We start from the raw sequence: 18,115 nt of genomic DNA, 5'->3' as shown, positions 1-18,115 counted from the left end.
ATATAGAGACAGGTGGCGAATGTTCACCAAGGATGAATGAACGACCGGAAGGGTTAAGAGAGAGGAAAATCAAACAAGCAAGCGAACATTGATCCTCCAGAAACACCAGACCAGAAAGAAGAGGGAGAGAGATGTTCAGGGAAAATTGTCAGGAGAAAGGAGATCCAAGGGTTTCAGGACTGTGGCGCAAACGTGGCTGAATGCGGTTCCCCGATATCTTCCCGCCTCGTCACGGACTCTCATCTGCTTGGCTTTAACCTCCCCAACTCAACAGTGCACCTTCACACTCCACGTTTACCGGATCTCTCCAGCTATCGATCTCACTACCAGCATGAGCCACACTCGCGGGCTCATGTCGTCCGCCCAGGCTCTACGCCAGATCTTCATAGTATCCAGGCGCATCCCCAGAGCCGGCATTCTTTCCAATCCTCTGCAAAAGGGACTCCAGCTTCGATCTTTTCAACAGTCACATTGCCTTTACCTCCGTGAATATCGTCCGCCCGTTCGAGGACCTCCGAGAAATGAAGGTATCACTGCAAGGTTCATACAACTCGTCAACGACGAAGGCAACCTAGCCCCCCGACCAGAACCGAAGAAGTCCTCGAATCCTTTGATCATGATCATTATTTCCTCCTGCAGGTTCAAGCTGCGGAAGACGGTAACCTTCCAGTCTGCAAAATCTACAACAAGAAACAGGTGCGGGAAACCGAAAAAGCCAAGGCCAAAGCAGCACGAGCACCAAAGAATACCTTGAAGTCCATTGAGTTGAACTGGGCCATTGATGCGCATGATCTGTCACACCGGCTGAAACAGCTCACAAACTTCTTGGACAAAGGTCGGAAGGTGGAGGTCATTTTGACTTCGAAACGACACAAACGCAGGGCAACCGTGGATGAGATCAAGCAAGTCATGCAGAAAGTACTCGACACTGTGAGAGAGGCTGGTGCCAATCAGATAAAGCCAATGGAGGGTGAACCTGGGAAGGTTGTTACGTTTACCGTGCAGAAGGACATTTAGGTGGACTGGACACTGTGTATATAATATGGAACTGAAGTGTACAAGTCATAAGCTTCATAATACTATGCGGAATGAAGTACCTGATTAAATATGGAACACTTCTTGAGTACATTTCAAGGTTGACCGGTGAACTTCATATAAGTTAGTCCATATGGCATGACGTAAATTCAAGAAGATACACGCGTGTTGCTCGCTAGCTCTATAGATCAATGCGACGGAGGTTACCCTGGTTTACAAGTCATAGCTCAGAGCATGCAAATGTTTGAATATTCCACCACTTGTGCTCCTTTACATCTCTTCAACCCTTCAATGTTCTGGGGAGCGCATCCTCCGCAATTCCAACATCCTGATTGGCTGATGACTAAGCACCTCCCTGAATCCGCTGTCTGACTAAAAAATTTGGTGTTGATCTGGGCTTCTTCTCTTCCATCTTTATCTCTGTTTCTTCTTGCCTTTCTTTTTCTTCCATCGCTTTTGTCAATTGAACCAAGATGTCGAGCATCTCCCGTTCATTGAACCTTTTGGCGCGCACCAGCCGGTCTTCCCTGCTGCGCCCAACTGCCGTCAACCCCGTCCACCATGTCTTCAGCAACAAGGTGGCCGCTCGTGGCCTGGCTACTGCTTTCGAGCGTACCAAGCCCCACGTGAACATTGGTAAAGATAGCTTCATTGCGCGTCACTTGTATTCTTGCTAACATTCCTTCCAGGTACCATTGGTCACGTCGATCACGGCAAGGTAAGCCTTCGCGACTTCTTCCGATACCTCCGCCATCAAATCTAACACATGCGCCATAGACCACCCTGACTGCCGCTATCACCAAGTACCAGGCCTCCAAGGGTCTTGCCAACTTCCTCGACTATGCCTCCATTGATAAGGCTCCCGAGGAGCGCAAGCGTGGTATCACCATCTCGACTGCTCACATTGAGTTCTCGACTGAGGCCCGTCACTACGCCCACGTCGACTGCCCCGGTCACGCTGATTACATTAAGAACATGATTACTGGTGCTGCCAACATGGATGGCGCCATTGTCGTCGTTGCTGCCTCCGACGGTCAGATGTACGCTTTGAAGTTCCCATGATTCAATTGGAAGCGAGCTAACAGAACCCAATTTACAGGCCCCAGACTCGTGAGCACTTGCTGCTTGCTCGCCAGGTCGGTGTCCAGAAGATTGTTGTGTTCGTCAACAAGGTCGATGCCGTTGAGGACCCCGAGATGCTGGAGCTCGTCGAGCTTGAGATGCGTGAGCTTCTCTCCACCTACGGTTTCGAGGGTGAGGAGACTCCCATCGTCTTCGGCTCTGCCCTCTGTGCCCTCGAGGACCGTCGTCCCGAAATCGGTACCCAGCAGATTGATAAGCTCATGGAGGCTGTCGACTCCTGGATCCCCACCCCTGAGCGTGACATGGACAAGCCTTTCCTCATGTCCATTGAGGAAGTCTTCTCCATTCCCGGTCGTGGTACCGTCGTTTCTGGCCGCGTTGAGCGTGGTCTTTTGAAGAAGGATACTGAGGTCGAGATTGTTGGTGCTACCAACGACGGTAACCCCATCAAGACCAAGGTTACCGATATTGAGACCTTCAAGAAGTCCTGTGACGAGTCCCGTGCTGGTGATAACTCCGGTCTGCTCCTCCGTGGTGTCCGCCGTGAGGATCTCCGCCGTGGTATGATCGTTGCTGCTCCCAACAGCACCAAGGCCAGCAGCAAGTTCCTGGTCTCCATGTACGTCCTGACCGAGGCTGAGGGTGGCCGCCGTACTGGCTTCGGTGCCAACTACCGCCCCCAGGTCTACATCCGCACTGCCGATGAGGCCGGTGACCTCAGCTTCCCCGATGGCGATCTGTCCAAGCGTGTCATGCCCGGTGACAACGTTGAGATGATCCTCAAGACCCACCACCCCGTTGCTGCCGAGACCGGTCAGCGCTTCAACATCCGTGAGGGTGGCCGCACTGTTGCCACTGGTTTGATCACCCGTGTTGTCGAGTAAATGGTCTCTCCACGTACCCTTACCATCTGGTCAAAACCCCTGACCCTTGTATTATGAACTCCTTTTTCTTCCATCTTTTGTGTTTGGCACCTTATTTTTCACAGCGCGGGAATCATCGATTAGCACGAGGATCCGGCGGTAATCCGGAGTTTTCGATTGAATCTTGTCCATGTACCTTTACTATTCTGGAATCGAGTCAGATTTTCTCCTCTATTCTCCACTCCCGTGAAAATGTATTCAACAAATTCTCAACGTTCAATTTTTCAATTCTTCAAGTCCTATGGTCTGTAAGCATGTGAGGCCTCGTTGGCCCGTGTGCGTAGTTTGCCTTCATTTCAACCGTGAAGTTTTATCCGACATGTACAAGATCAGTCACGAGCTCCCCATCCCCCCCCGGCATGCTGCAAAATAAGCAAAAGAAGGTGAGTTATAATTTCAATATACTTTCGTCAATGGATCAGACAAGAGTCGGTTTTATAGATCAACCGACTTCACACGGAACTCAGCAGAATTTACATCCGATTGGCCCGGACGAACCTTCGACCGCACGACTTCGGCCGAACATGACGGACGAGCATGTATAGGCAACGAAACACACGTACTCCTTTCTAGAATACTCTTACACTTGGACTGGGATTAAGTCATAGGCAGGTCTCACTTTTGACTTGCATCATTCCCATCTTCTCTTGCTTCACTCTGGAGAAGAATCGTGGACTGCCATGCTCTGAGAAGCTAACGGCAAAGATCTCTCATCTGGTGCAGCTGGTGATTTGCAACTAATACACACTCATATTCTAAACTTGTCTTTATACATCATAGCTATGGATGATTGGTCTGATCAAGGACCGCCGAGAAAGAGGATGAGGAAGGGGACGAAGAGCTGCACGGAGTGTACGTGCCACAGCGAGCCTATGCTCCTCGCTCCATCAAAGACGCAGATACTGACTGTTGATAGGTCGGCGGCGCAAGATTCGATGCACATTCCACCCAGATCGCCCCGGCGTCTGCAATGAATGTCGATCACGAGGGACGCAATGCATCGACCAAGAGCACACCGTCATTACCCCGCCACTATCAGGATCGCAGTTCTCCCAAGGAGAGCAACCGTATAGTCTTCGGGAACGAGTTGCACATCTGGAACATCTTGTGGAAGGCTTGACCAAAAGACTAGATCGACAAAACTCGCGCACTCCGTCTACTGAGAGGCACGAGTCGACCCAGCGTTAGTATAAATTCGATTTGTATACTATAATGTCACTAACAGTACTCAGCAACGACATGTCCGAGCATGAAAAAAAAGTGCCCACTGGAAACCACCTCGTCAGACGAATTAGGCCCGTCAAGTGACCAGATCCGAAATGCGCCAGTGCTGCAACTGTTCGACAATTATCTCGTGAGCCGTCGTGAGGATACCTCAGATAACGACAAATTCGCCGGTGTCAAGGACATGTCGCCCAAAGCGCACGCCGTGCGCACGGAGTTGCTGTCTATTCTTCCTCCAACATCGGACGTGAACAAAATCATCAATGCCTCTTTCCACTGGTTCGAGTGGCAAGATCATTTCCCAGAGCTGTTTAATCGAGCCGATAGGAGGCTTCTTGTCGGTGAAGATTGCCATAAAACTCTTGTCGCACCTGCTGAAGTTGCGAAGGCACTCATGTGTCTTTGCATTAGTGCAATTCATGCACCGGATGAGTTTGATTTCCAGGCGTTGACTGAGCCACTTGACCCTCAGGTGTTCTACGATCGATGTGTCACCGCGGTTGACCGTTTGATTGTTCGCGATGATGACTTTGCGGCCACATTGCCAGGCATTGAGTGCCAAATGTTGCTTTCAAAGCTGCATTTGGCCGAAGGCCGCCTGCGAAAAGCCTGGCTAGTGAATCGTCGAGCGATTGAATTTGCCCATTTGGCAGGGATGCATCTCTCAACCAAGGTTCCGAGGCCGGAAGACTCACTATATGAACGGCGCCTCAAGATCTGGTGTTCACTGGGAACATCAGACAGATCACTCAGTCTCATACTTGGCTTGCCCTATGGTGTAGCGGAGTGCTTTTTCTTACCGCAGGTCAAGCAACGTCTCAATTCGAATATTACCGCCCCAGAGGGATACTTGCTCCGCATTGGTGTAATAACAGGACACATGGTTGATAGAATACAGGATCCATCAAACATGTCTTTTGAGGCAACAATGAAACTGGACGAAGAACTACAGGATTCTTGGAATGCTATGCCAATTCATCTACGGAGTGAGAATCCTTCGCTGGGCGAAAGAAGGGAGCATTATCTCGAAAGAGTGCCATTGCAATTCATGCTCAAGCTGCTTCGTGCACTTCTCCATCTTCCTCTGATGTTACAAGCCCCCCACAAACCTCAATTCAGGCCCTGTCATAAAATTGCGATCGACTCTGCACGAGAAGGTCTATCACTGTACAAGGTGCTCCGGTCAACAACCAAACCATATTTGTGCAAGATGACAGATTTTATGGCCTTCACACTATGCATGCTCCTGATAGTCCATCTGCATGGTTATTCTGATGAATCACCCGATCACAGCACAGAGCAAGACCAAAAAGACTGGGGTCTGGTCGAAAATGTGGTCGGAATTCTTCGTCGAGCGGCAACAGAACCTGGAGGCTCAGTTGCCGTTGAATCCGCAAACATTCTGGGCGCCATATTCGATAACAGGGAACTGAGGCCAGACTGTTGCAACATGTCAAGTTGCAAAATTACCGTGCCTTACTTTGGTACTATCACAGTAGGTGCTGGAACCAAATTCTCCAAGTGTGCTGCCAAGTGTGCTCCCAAATTGAAAGACCTGGAGTCGACTATATCCAATACAGCGGAAGCACAAGCCTCTTGCCCCGGACAGAACTCCTGCTTGCCCTACACGCCGCCTATCTCTGACCCAGAAGGTCCATCGACTACCAACACCGAGGTCTTAAATGGCGACACCCTCACACCATCTCTGGGCCCTGGATATCCCGATGAATCCTGGCTTTCAAGAGGAGAGCCACCCACAAACCCATTTGCTGGCCTGGAAGTCAACGCGTTTAGTGGGTTGTTCGACGACTTTGGCCAGTACATGTGGCCTAATCCTAGTGTTGATCTTGGACTTGATCAGGGCTGGAACCTGAACTGGTACGATGCAGTGCCTCCATAATTTAGATACCCCTTTACCCTGTATATAGAGCGTGGCTGTATAATATGGCGAACAAAGATCTCCTATCCACTCTACGCATGGACGCCCCTGAAGAGCACATAACCAAACTTCAGCCACGTAGAAACTGTTCAGCGCCTGAAATATAATCTAAAAAACAAGTTCTAACCCTATTAATGAACATATTAACCCCATATCGAAACTCCATATGACTTCACACGCCACCGGGTTATGTAATGTTTTCCCCAGCAACGACCTCGGGACCTCAATGACCTCGTGAAACACCCTTGTGATTCTTCCTATTCCACACGTTTCGTCTTTTTTCCCTTGTGCTCGTTTAGATCCTCCCGTTTTTGCTCCTACAACTCTGGCCATCCGGAGTTGACAACTTCCACCCCCACATAGCACAGGGAGCAATAGATCATGTCTGAACGTCGCCCCTCAGGGTTAGAAAGAAGCCCGACAGCGCCATCTGTCCTATCCAATGGCCACTTTGCCTCGATCGGCGGCGACGGCGACACCGCATCCTACGAGCATGGCGTGCAAGTCATTGATGGAGATAAGGAGTTCAAGTACGGCCACCTACACCTAGACCCAGACCCCCCTCAACTGCGTTCGGCCACCACCACGACCACCACAGTCCTTCATACGCAGTACTAATTGTATCGTTATAGTCCCAACTTGTCCAAATACTTGAATCTCGAAAATGTCACACCCGCCGGCTTCAATTACCACCTCATCTCTGTGTTCGGATCGCAGTCCACCGGAAAGTCAACATTGCTCAACCACCTCTTCGGTACCGAGTTCTCGGTGATGTCTGAGCTGGAGCGAAGGCAAACAACAAAGGGTATTTGGCTGTCGAACAATAAGAAGCAAGGCGAGGCCGGCGCGGAGGAGCGCATGGCGGATAACATCCTGGTTATGGACGTGGAGGGCACGGATGGTCGCGAAAGAGGCGAGGACCAGGACTTTGAGCGCAAGAGTGCACTTTTCGCGCTGGCCACTAGTGAGGTTCTTATCGTCAATATTTGGGAACACCAGGTTGGCTTGTACCAGGGTGCCAACATGGGATTGTTGAAGACAGTCTTTGAGGTTAACCTGCAGCTCTTCCTGAAAGATAAACAGTATGTCCAATCTGCCTTGATCTATGACATGTCTAGTTTTTGCGCTAATCAGCTTGCAGCACTACCCATCGCTCTCTCCTTTTCTTCGTCATTCGCGATTTCATCGGCACAACACCGCTTAAGAACCTCCAGAAGACATTATTGGAAGATTTGTCTCGTCTCTGGGCTACGATATCGAAGCCGGCTGGCTTGGAGAAATCTACGATCCATGATTACTTTGACTTCCAGTTCTACGGACTTCCGCATAAGGGATACCAGCCTGATCAGTTTGCTACGGAGACAAAGAAACTGGGCTTGCGCTTCCGGGAGGGTCACCGCGACCCTAAGAGGGATGCGCTCAAGGGCGATTTCTCCGAAGGCGGCGTTTTCTTACCTGAATACCACCGTCGCATTCCCGCTGATGGATTCTCGCACTATGCGGAGGGCATTTGGGATCAGATTGTCAACAATAAAGACTTGGATTTGCCAACTCAGCAGGAATTGCTTGCCCAGTTCCGTTGCGACGAGATTCTGCGCGAAGTGATGATTGGGTTTGATGAGGCGATCATCGCATTTGAGGATAAGCAGGCCGAGGCTGTGCGCCTTGGTGCGCCAGAGGTCCTTGGTGGATTGGGTGTTGCCATGCGCGGTGCCCGCTCCAAGACCCTGAAGTCTTTCCAGACAGAGGCTAGCCGATACCACAAGGGTGTATACCAGCGCAAGAGTGCTGAGCTTGAGAACAAGGTTGATACCCGTCTGAAGGCCCTGTTCCACGGTCAGCTTTCGGCTGCTCACAAGTCCGGCATTCGTGAATTCAGTGATTCGGTCTCGGCTGCCGTGAAGGATGGCCAGAAGAAGGGCGGCAGCTATGACTTTGCCGAAATTGTCACTCGGGAAGCTCAGGGCTCTCTGGAGAAGTTTGAGGGGGTCGCCCGCTCCACACTGGTTGAGGGTGCCAAGTGGAGTGACTACAAGCAAGAGCTGGCTCTTTACCAGAAGGAATTATCTGAAGTTAGCGCCCGACTCCGTCGTGATGAGATGAGACGTTTGGCTACCCGTGTCGAGCGCTGGGTGCAATCCCGTCTGGGTGAATCTGTTGGCCTTGAGTTCAACGCCCTTGGATCTGGAAGAGCTGGAAATGGCGCCCCCGAGAACGGAGAGAAGCCCACTGAGAAGGCTTTCTGGGATCGCATCTGGAACTTGTTCGAGGAGACCGTTCTCGATGCCGAGCGACGTTTCACAGACCGTGCGAGCAGCTTCGACGCTAGCCTCGATGAGGTTGATGTCGGACTGTGGCGATTGCGCCGCAAGTCTTGGGGTGTTCTCCGTGCTAAGATCGACGAGGAAATGATTGAGGGCAACTTGCTTCTCAAACTACGTGAGAATTTCGAGGACAAGTTCCGCTACGATGAAGACGGTGTGCCGCGCATCTGGCGCCCAACTGATGACATTGAAGGCATCTACACCCGTGCTCGCGAATCCACCTTGACCGTCATCCCCCTTCTGTCGCGATTCCGTTTGGAGAAGACATCTGCTCCTCCCCCACTTGACCGATGGATCGGGCACACACCTAGCACCGCAACCCCGGCGGATGAGGAAGACTTGCCACCAATCGGCGGTGTAGACGAAGATGAAGGCAAGAGCCTAGAAGAGGAGATGACCATTCTCAGTGACACAAAGCGCCAAGAACTCACCGTGCGCTTCAAGAAGACCGCGGACGGCGTCTACGTCGAAGCCAAGCGCAGTGCCATTGGCGGTATGACACAAGTGCCATTGTATTTCTACGGTCTACTCCTTGCTCTTGGCTGGAACGAGATCTGGGCTGGTAAGTTCACTCTCTCACAGCCATATATACCCTTCCATCTTCACGATACTAACAAGACTTCTCAGTCCTCCGCAACCCAGCCTACTTCATCCTTCTATTTGTCTGCGCCATTGGCGCATACATAACCTACCAACTTAATCTCTGGGGCCCCATGCTCAAAATGACCGAAGCTGCTTCCCAGCAAGCCCTGCATGAAGGTAAGCGTCGCTTGCGCGATTTCCTGGAGTCCTCCGACACAGGTCGTCAAGCTATTGCCATGTCGGCTGGTGAGCGTGGTGCCAGTCGCGAGGAGGAATATGAAATGTCGGATTTGAAGAAGGGTGGCCCGAAGACTGGGGATGACCTGGATGATATGTAAATTCTCTCTTGTTTGCTATGCTGCTTGTCCTAGCGATCACCCTGTATTCTACACGTACCTCTTTGGGTAGTTTCCATATGCACCTTGATTATACTTATTCAATTTTTGCTGGTAGGCCTGAGTTTCTGGATTGTTTCGTCTACATGCTGTTCACAGGCAAAATGTATGCACAATCATTGAAGCAAGTATAACCCCACACATTGCATCGGGGCTGCTGTTGCTCGCACGATGTGTATCAAAGCCAATGATCAAGGGCGTATTGCGGGGTCATACGTCAACGGACTTGCTCCGAGTGTGTTTATAAGACCTCTGCCCTGCCCATTTGATCCTCATCTTGTCTTCCTCCGGCGTATACATTATGTCTGGCATCCCCAATCTCCCAGAGACATACGATGATCTCCCCGACAAGCGTCGCTTCTGGCCCGGAGCCCCAGGGTCAGAGGAAGAAGGTCTAGGAATGCTCCGACTCCTCACTCCAGAGATAGTCGCCCAAGCTGCGCAAACTCAAATCAAGACCGGCGAGCGCGTATGCCTAAACTGGAATATGGACAACCTGAATCCACCAGGTAAACCACCTAGACACAAGAGAAAAGAGACCCCGTAGAAGCCATGCCCTCTAACGAAAGTCAACCAGGATTCGGCCGCAAGGCATTCGAACACCGCGTCCAATGGGTCGCCGAAGGCATCGCCTTCGACGACGAATATCACTTCAACCCACAGCAATCCTCGCAGTGGGACGGACTGCGACACCACAACGCACCAGCGCCAACCCCGGAAAACAAAGACCGCCGCGTATTCTATGGCGGCACAACTGCCGCCGAAATCCAGGACGAGAAATCCTCGCGTATTGGAATTGGACACTGGGCGAAGCAAGGCATAGCCGGTCGCGGCGTGTTAATCGACTACGTCTCCTACGCGAAGAAGAACGGCATCAGCATCAATGCGCTGACGCGCCAGATGATCTCGCTGGACGAGGTGCTCGCCATTGCGCGCGAGAGCAACATCGAGTTCCAGAAAGGGGATATCTTCTTTCTGCGGGTTGGGCTGCCGGGGACGTGGGAGGGGATGTCGGGTGAAGAGCGGCTGGCGTATTCTCAGCAGAGAACGCCGCAGCATGCGGGCATTGAGCAGAGTGAGCGGGTTCTCAGGTTCATCTGGGATAATCACTTTGCTGCGGTTGCTTCTGATGCGGTGAGCTTTGAGGTTTATCCTGCTCTGAACCCCGACTTTGATTTGCATCATTATCTATTGGCTGGCTGGGGGGTTCCCATTGGAGAGATGTTTGATCTGGAGGACTTGGCTGCTACTTGTGAGCGTTTGGGGCGTTGGAGTTTCTTTATTTCCAGTAGTCCTTTGAACTGCTCCAGGGGTGTTTCGAGCCCGCCTAATTGTATGGCTATTTTCTAGATAATTGATGGTGTTGAGCAATTCGACTCGATGGCTACTTTCGACATAGAGCTATTGGCATTTTCTAGTTACATATATTGTCCAATGACCGGTGCTGAGTGTTGATCCAAGAATGTTGACCTTTCCTTTCGACGGCATAGTGGCCTATATTGTATGGAATAGGTGGAAATAGAGTGGTTGGTTCACACATTGCGTGGCGGTTTTTGACAAAGCCCCTAAAGTTTATTGATAATTGCATTCAAAGCGTTTATGAAGAGATATTTAGCATCCCAGATAGCTCAGCGCCTTTATGAGGGCTAAATAAGTCAGCAGAGCTGCTATGGCATTCGTTCCCTTCGGTATCAGACCATGATCATGTTAAATTTGCTACGTAGCGCCTGCAAATAAACATTAAGCCTTGAAAAAAGGTTTCAGCCACCCTTGATCCACGAAACTTGTGGTTCATTCCTGGGGAATCGCTTTGTCAACACTCTGGGGATCGACGCATACCGTCCCTTTCCGCTCTCGTCCCTCATACTTCGATCCTAGAGCTCCTATCACAGGCAGTGCTCTACATTCTGCATACCAAAAGAAGATGTCATTCTCCCAAGATTCATGTTTACTACACAAGGAACCTCGCGTACGAGCACTAGAAGTACTTAAATGCCGTGACACGCACCAACAGGACTTCCTTGAACGACCAACTCGACAACAAACGACACTCTCTTTAACGCCCTTCCTAGCCGGAGAATCCTTTCTTTTCAACCATACTCACAATCTCTGACCAATCATGCACTTCTCCAAGGTAAGCCAACAAATTCACCAACACACATACCGAACTAACAAACCATAGACCCTCGCCTCCGTGGCCACCTTCGCCATGACTGCTTACGCCGGCATGCCCGTCGCCAGCATTGACTTCCAATCCTGGGAGAAGTGCGACGTGGGCGCCCCAGCCCTGGGCGAGCCCAAGTTCGTTGCTCGCGTCACAGCCACCCCATTGACCTGTGACAAGACCACCGTCAACCGCGACTGGTCCATCGACAACTACTCTTTCAAAGCCCGCCTGGATACCAAGGACACCGCCTACTGCCATGGTGTGATTATCTGGAACAACGACGGCTGCTCCGGCGAGCCCACTACTTTCCTTCCCTTCGACGACAGCCCCTTCGCTGCGGGCAAGTGCCTCCCTGACATTCTGGACCCCGGCTGGGTTTCCTTCAAGCTGGCTTGTGACTTGCCTGGCAATGCTGCTGTCGCGGCTGCGGGTGAGTTCTAGATTTGTTACGCTTCTAGTGATGATTGTCAGGATTGTTGATTGGATTCTGTGAGGGCTGTGGATTGGCGATGGATACATACTTTCTTTTATGAGGTTATATTTCTCTTTTGTGTCTCTAGGTAATCTTTAATTCAAAGATGTATCCATGGTATATGACCCGATTTAAATATAAAGAGATGTCTGCTTAATTGACCGCTGTGTTGTACCACATAACTTTCCTTCTTGCCTACTTCTCTTTGCGATATAATGATCAATTGACATGTCAGTAGCCTGTGACCGAAGATTTTCTATGATATCAGTGCTTGTGTCTGGAATTATATCTACGATGCCCAATTAAGGACGGTGAATATCTATATAAATGGTCTGCAAATCTTGGCAACGGCTCAGCAGCTTCTCCAGTTCATCTTCGCGCGTCTTAATATTCAACCTTCTCTATCTCGAAGTTCAAACCCTATTCCAATGATGAAAACCTTCAGATAAGAACTAATCAGGAAATAAGCATCGAAATCTTCATTCATGTGAGATCAAATCGCCTCAAATATTATACCAGCAAACAACGTTACCGACAATGGATATCATGAGATATCATGAGACTTGTATGACGAGAATTGAGTGTTTCATGCTCTCTCAATCAAATTGACTTGAGACATATTCGTGTACATTTACAATTACTGAATTTCGGATTTTGCAATAGTCGCCTTGCCTCTGAGCTTAGCGCTGCCTGGAAAATATATCAGGACTCAAACTTCATCAAAATCATAAAAAGAAACAGATCATGAATTCATTCTAGGATTTGCAAAACTTATTTAAAATAACGCTCAATTGCATGCATTATCATAACACTATCTTAACATATATTTGTCGAGGCATTCGCGGTTTATGCCGCTTCATGCCAGTAGAGCTGTAATGTGCACTGATAAGTTAAGGGAAATACCAGACGGCTTCTGCTACTGCGGACACTACGTTCAAGTTCCCAGGCCCTCTTGTGCGTATTGGTGTAGTGGTTGAGTCTTTGATCTTCCGCAATAGAAGGTAGGTTTATACTACTTGCTGCCCAGTGCACTGGTCTCGTTTCTTGTTTCTAGCTGATGGCGATAAGTGTAATTGGATAATCGTTTATGAACATACCGATCGGATGCTGGGTAGATCGATGTTACGTACTGCAAATAAAGGCTCATAATATACAGGAGCATGCTGTAAGATAAGTAGACATGAGTATTTCGAACGAAAACAGCAGCCATGATAAAAATAATATGAAAACCAATCATGCGCGCTCAATAGTGAATTGCAAAGAAACCTCCCATTTCTGGCCACCAGTGCCATATCCACCACCAAGTCTGTTCCGTATCAAGCTAGAGATCTTCTCGCGCAGCCGAGCAAGATTATCTTCAGTGCCGTTAACCCGCAACTTCAGATTAGCCATGCATAGCCCGTAATGGACCTGCCAAAAACGGGCATCATCGATACCAAATACAGCCGGATCGGCTTCGATATCCTTGATCACATCCGAGACTCCTTGGCCCGAGTAGGACATCAGAAGCATAGAGCCAAGAGTCTTGACCAAGCGCACTCCCATGAAGCACATCGAGAACGCGATAGTTCCAGATAAGAGCTTATCAAGCCAATCATAGATCCGGACCGAGACCAGAGGCAACAACAGCAGCAGTGTTGAGCACGAAAGAGTCAGGAAATGGGATGGGTTGCTCAGAACAGAGGGAAGAGACTCAATGTAGGCAAAGCGCATAGCCTTCCCAATGCGAGCATGGTTCTTCAGTCCAATTGCTGAGACGAGCGTAGAAGAGATGGCCAAAACGGCGGTGATATCCACACTACCCAGCGAAACACGATCGTGCTCATGCGAATGGTGAGGCTCGTGACCAGCCTTCTCAAGGAAGTGCTGCAGATTATGCGAGATAAGGTCCAGCCCCATGAACAGGAGGAGAACGCACATGGCGAACCCAGCCAGGACCTCAGCACGCTCTAGACCGAACGGGTGGCGGATACTGGATCTCTTCCAGACTTCGAAATTACCCAAAACATCTACTGCAACGCATAGCATAGCGCCGAGTGAGTCGAATAAGATCAAGTGTGATAATGCTGTCATGGCTAGGGAGCCGTGCGCGGTCCAGAGCGTGTACGCCGCAACGAACATGTGGCACACACTCCACCAGAAGCGGGTCTTTTGATCCTTTGACATACTTGCTCGACATTCTTTGAGAGTTGGCATTGGGAGGGAGTTTGGCAGGGCTAGGGGTGCACGAGGTGGAGGCTCCAGGAAGATCTGGTGCGAGATGCTACTGTGCTTGTATTTGTGGCCGCGACGTTGTCCAATATTCTGACAGGGAATTGGATTAGTACATCGCATCTAGATGGAATGCTGGCAATTGAACCTACCGATTTCATTACTGGGCTCTTGGCCATAATAGTAGTATTGAAATTGAACGGCCCCGCCGCGGTCATGTCGATCGAGCCATTTTCACTCGGTGACACTTCATTTTCGGGCGCTGGGCTCAAGTTGAAGGAAGATTTCGTAGGGCTCAATAGGTCTGTGCTGCCAATGTCCATCACACCATTTGGGAATGAGGCCTTGAGTGGCGATAGGGAATCGCGATCGATGGGTATCCCTGAGTTGATCTCCGAAGCATATTGATCATCCGCTGGCGGGGTGGGGGTGCGCGGGGGAATTGGGAGAGGGAAGTTCGAAGCCATCGCGCTGGCTTTGCGAACAAGATTTCGTTATGTGATAGCTGTTATGTACACATGTGGAAGGTGAGGCCAGTGTGATGAACCCCCCAGACGATCCCCGGTGTTGCTGCCGATCACATCACGTGAGGAGTCTAAATATTTAGCGTGTTTTCCCTATCTATACACTGCTGAGGACTGGTGACTATTGGTTAATGGGCTTGTCGAGCTGAAGATTATGATATTTACACAGGATAGAGTTGTGACTATGGAAATGTCTAGAATATCACATGGAAGGTCTCATTGGGCTAAATCATAAGCCTGCATAGGCCATTCTACAAGACTCCGGTCTGCAGAACATGCACGAAATGACAAAACTCCATTGGTTGTGGTATAATGTACATGTTTAAACTATTTCAATGTACCGCTTGATCTCCCTATAAGCAAGTTAGCTTTGTGTCAAGAAGCATCGTGCTTTGTCCAACTTACCAATCAGTCACAGCCTCCCTCCACTGACCCAACTCATGTTGTCTCGTAGCAGTGAAGAAATCTACAAATTCGGAATCCAAAAGCTCACGCGCGATACTGTTAGGAGCCGAGAAACGATCCAAAGCCTTGTCTAAAGTGTTGGGCAATAGCTCTGGACGAGAGTCGCCTGCCTTTCGTGCTGACATGGGCGGGACTTTAATTTCAAGCTTCTTCTGCACACCCCTCCAGCCAGCTGCGAGGATGACACTAAGAGCGTAATGAGGATGTAAGTCGGCACCAGGGATACGGATTTCGAATCGGGTGGCACCGGGCTTGCAGACGGGTGGTGTGATCAGACGAATAGAGGCAATTCGGTCCTCGAGTCCCCAGCTGATGTAAACCGGCGCCCAGTAATTCTCGACCAGACGCTTGTAGGAGTTGACGGTAGGAGCAAATAGAGGCATGATATCTGGGAGGGCATCTAGAAGTCCCGCGAGGAAGTGGCGTCCTGTGTCGGAGAGGTGGGCAATGTCTGACCATTGAGGGTTCTCCTCGGGAGTTTCGCGCGCAAAGAGGTTCTTGCCCTGCTTGTCGGCGAGCGAAATGTGGATGTGTCCTGAGCTTCCAGGCATGCCATGCATAGGCTTGGCCATGAAGCAAGGTGTGACTCCGTGGTCCATTCCCAACGACTTAGTGAGAAGCCTGGATGTGGTTAGTTATAAACGGAGAATATGATTGGATTGGTAGCACCGACTTGAACATTGCGACCTTGTCGGCCATCTCACTAATCTCAGTAACTTTCAGGGCCTGTAAATTGTCAGCAATGCCTCGTATAAATCGAAATGGGAACGCACAGCTTCGTACACACCGGGCCCGCCCTCAGTGTGCCATCCTTCAATACCGCAGTTGATCTGGGCAGCAGTGTTGAAAATATCATAAAAGTATTTCTTGTTGGCCACAGGACGCGTCGAGCTGTAGCAGAACATGCCAGCCGTGATAGGTCGGAGCGCACTGGGGGCGTTCTTCTCGAGGAAGGAAGCCAGATTGGGGTGGTTGGAACCGGCGCTGCCGTATCCGTCTTCGGAGGGAGTTTGAAAGTTCATGAACTCGAGCTCAACTAATTATAATTAGCAAGATCCAACTCAACCGAGCGTTATTGCATTTCACCTCCAGCTAGAGCCTGAATTCCCTCTCCACCAAGCCGATCACATAAACTTCTCAACATACTCCGGCCATCAGCCAAGACTGGATCAGTATCATTGAGGAATCGCACAAGGAAGAATGGAATATTCTCCTCCCAAGGTAGACGACGGAAGGAGTTCAGGTCAGGAATAGCGAGGAAATCCGCATATCCTGACTCTGGGGGCGCAACGCGTGCGTCAGTTGTCCACAGCATATCATGCATATCCCAACCGAAAAGAGCAGAGCTGAAGCCGAACCCCTTTTCTGCGATGCCGAGGAACTTCTCCTTGGCCATGACCTTGCCACGGAGGACGCCATCACTGTCAATGCCTGCAACCTTGACCTTGATGTCGTCGGCCAAGAGAGTGGGGAGGGATTCAACGGTAATATTGGCAGGTGTTATCATTGTGAGGACTTGTGAGAATTAATTGAAGAAAACTGAAGAGAAACAAGTCTCCCACTGGCCATCATGGCTCTATTATACACTTGCGCGAATTGCGGGCCATTGAGAAAGCTGCGGGTCAAGCTTGTGGTCATCATTAATGCCGCGCATCTCTGAACGATAACCCCGCGGTAGACCAAGCCGCGCAGCAAGTCGCGCATCAAGTCGCGCAACTTGGAACGGTCCAAAGTGAAGCTGTGGCCGTCGGGAGCTGGTTGCGACGGAGTTGCTCCGCGGTCCGCGTGGATTTGGGGTAGCGCGCTTATCGCACCGTTATCGGGTCTCACCGCGGGACTTCAATCGTGACTACTTCCACGCTTTACTTCATCACAATTACTCCATACACAACATGTCGAATAGTCTTCGCATCGCGATTATTCTGTGCGATACGCCCATCCAGCCAGTCGTGGAAAAGTATGGCGATTACTATGCTATCTTCCAAGCTCTATTGAAGCAGGGTTTCCAAGACCTGGGGGTGTCGGACGATATCGATGTGCATTTCAGTGGTCACCATGTCGTGGACAATCCTCAGTTTCCTGATCTGAAAGACTATGATGCTTTGCTGATGACCGGAAGCAGTGAGCCCCTCTAACAAATCCTTCTATTTCTACTTCAACTCACTGGTATACTAGAACATGATGCCTGGAGCAACGCCGACTGGATTGTTGACTTAACGAGCTACGTGAAGAAAGTGTTTGAAGCAAAGAAGCCCATAGTTGGTATCTGTTTCGGCCATCAGATTCTTGCACGAGCACTGGGGGCCAAAGTGGGAAGAAACGATATCGGATGGGAGATTTCTGTGGAGGGGCTCGATTTGACCGATGAGGGGAAAGAACTGTTCGGAAAGAACACGCTGGTATGATACAAGTTCCCTCACAGTGAGACCACCGTTTTTCTGACAGAGTGTAGTCCATCCAGCAAATGCATCGCGATATTGTCTTCGATGTCCCGGCCGGCTGCACCAATCTTGGGACAAGTCCGATTTGCGGGGTCCAAGGCCTGTATATGCCGCAGCGAGCGTTATCTGTGCAGGGACATCCTGAATTCCATGAAGGAATTATGTCCCCTTTGTTGGAATTGAGACATGAAAGCGGTCTGTTCAATGATGAATTGTATAAGGATGCGTTGTCGCGCGCGGGGAATCCCCATGATGGGCGGTTGATAGCGAAGGCAATGGTAAAGTTCATAGTGGAAACGCAGAGTAGCATGTCATAATAGAACTGAATAT

The 18,115-nt window shown here is 50.1% G+C and overlaps 9 protein-coding genes across 9 annotated transcripts; 7 read left to right on the top strand and 2 right to left on the bottom strand.

The window, feature by feature from the left end:
- Positions 1–331: 331 nt before the first annotated feature.
- Positions 332–1,017, top strand: N7511_003254 (putative translation initiation factor IF3; the record flags this gene model as incomplete). Its single annotated transcript, XM_057125679.1, has 2 exons — positions 332–540; positions 588–1,017. The coding sequence occupies 2 exons, from the start codon at positions 332–334 to the stop codon at positions 1,015–1,017; spliced, it is 639 nt and encodes a 212-aa protein (XP_056987838.1).
- Positions 1,018–1,508: 491 nt separating this feature from the next.
- N7511_003253 (translation elongation factor Tu) lies at positions 1,509–3,002 on the top strand (the record flags this gene model as incomplete). The annotated part of the gene is made up of 4 exons (XM_057125678.1): positions 1,509–1,671; positions 1,725–1,753; positions 1,813–2,075; positions 2,135–3,002. 4 exons carry the CDS (start codon positions 1,509–1,511, stop codon positions 3,000–3,002), a joined length of 1,323 nt encoding a protein of 440 aa, XP_056987837.1.
- Positions 3,003–3,823: 821 nt separating this feature from the next.
- Positions 3,824–6,165, top strand: N7511_003252 (uncharacterized protein; the record flags this gene model as incomplete). The annotated part of the gene is made up of 3 exons (XM_057125677.1): positions 3,824–3,893; positions 3,958–4,224; positions 4,274–6,165. 3 exons carry the CDS (start codon positions 3,824–3,826, stop codon positions 6,163–6,165), a joined length of 2,229 nt encoding a protein of 742 aa, XP_056987836.1.
- Positions 6,166–6,585: 420 nt separating this feature from the next.
- On the top strand, positions 6,586–9,448 carry sey1 (dynamin-like GTPase SEY1; the record flags this gene model as incomplete). The annotated part of the gene is made up of 4 exons (XM_057125676.1): positions 6,586–6,734; positions 6,837–7,286; positions 7,346–9,090; positions 9,156–9,448. The coding sequence occupies 4 exons, from the start codon at positions 6,586–6,588 to the stop codon at positions 9,446–9,448; spliced, it is 2,637 nt and encodes an 878-aa protein (XP_056987835.1).
- A 228-nt stretch (positions 9,449–9,676) lies between these two features.
- On the top strand, positions 9,677–10,855 carry N7511_003250 (uncharacterized protein; the record flags this gene model as incomplete). Its single annotated transcript, XM_057125675.1, is given in 3 exon segments — positions 9,677–9,740; positions 9,754–10,014; positions 10,083–10,855. 3 exon segments carry the CDS (start codon positions 9,677–9,679, stop codon positions 10,853–10,855), a joined length of 1,098 nt encoding a protein of 365 aa, XP_056987834.1.
- Positions 10,856–11,624: 769 nt separating this feature from the next.
- ccpA lies at positions 11,625–12,113 on the top strand (the record flags this gene model as incomplete). The annotated part of the gene is made up of 2 exons (XM_057125674.1): positions 11,625–11,639; positions 11,688–12,113. 2 exons carry the CDS (start codon positions 11,625–11,627, stop codon positions 12,111–12,113), a joined length of 441 nt encoding a protein of 146 aa, XP_056987833.1.
- Positions 12,114–13,377: 1,264 nt separating this feature from the next.
- On the bottom strand, positions 13,378–14,822 carry N7511_003248 (cation efflux family protein family; the record flags this gene model as incomplete). The annotated part of the gene is made up of 2 exons (XM_057125673.1): positions 13,378–14,448; positions 14,508–14,822. 2 exons carry the CDS (start codon positions 14,820–14,822, stop codon positions 13,378–13,380), a joined length of 1,386 nt encoding a protein of 461 aa, XP_056987832.1.
- A 379-nt stretch (positions 14,823–15,201) lies between these two features.
- N7511_003247 (glutamine synthetase family protein) lies at positions 15,202–16,851 on the bottom strand (the record flags this gene model as incomplete). Its single annotated transcript, XM_057125672.1, has 5 exons — positions 15,202–15,232; positions 15,285–15,965; positions 16,018–16,070; positions 16,118–16,380; positions 16,431–16,851. The coding sequence occupies 5 exons, from the start codon at positions 16,849–16,851 to the stop codon at positions 15,202–15,204; spliced, it is 1,449 nt and encodes a 482-aa protein (XP_056987831.1).
- Positions 16,852–17,146: 295 nt separating this feature from the next.
- Positions 17,147–18,102, top strand: N7511_003246 (type 1 glutamine amidotransferase; the record flags this gene model as incomplete). The annotated part of the gene is made up of 3 exons (XM_057125671.1): positions 17,147–17,465; positions 17,520–17,743; positions 17,797–18,102. Coding segments are annotated over 3 exons (849 nt in total), but the record flags the coding sequence as incomplete, so codon positions are not given.
- Between the last annotated feature and the right edge of the window lie 13 nt (positions 18,103–18,115).

The sequence above is a fragment of the Penicillium nucicola genome, assembly GCF_028828085.1.
Source record: "Penicillium nucicola strain IBT 29836 chromosome Unknown utg000002l, whole genome shotgun sequence".
Classification (NCBI taxonomy): domain Eukaryota; kingdom Fungi; phylum Ascomycota; class Eurotiomycetes; order Eurotiales; family Aspergillaceae; genus Penicillium; species Penicillium nucicola.
Note: the sequence above shows the minus strand (reverse complement) of the source record. Positions and strands in the feature narration are given on the sequence as shown.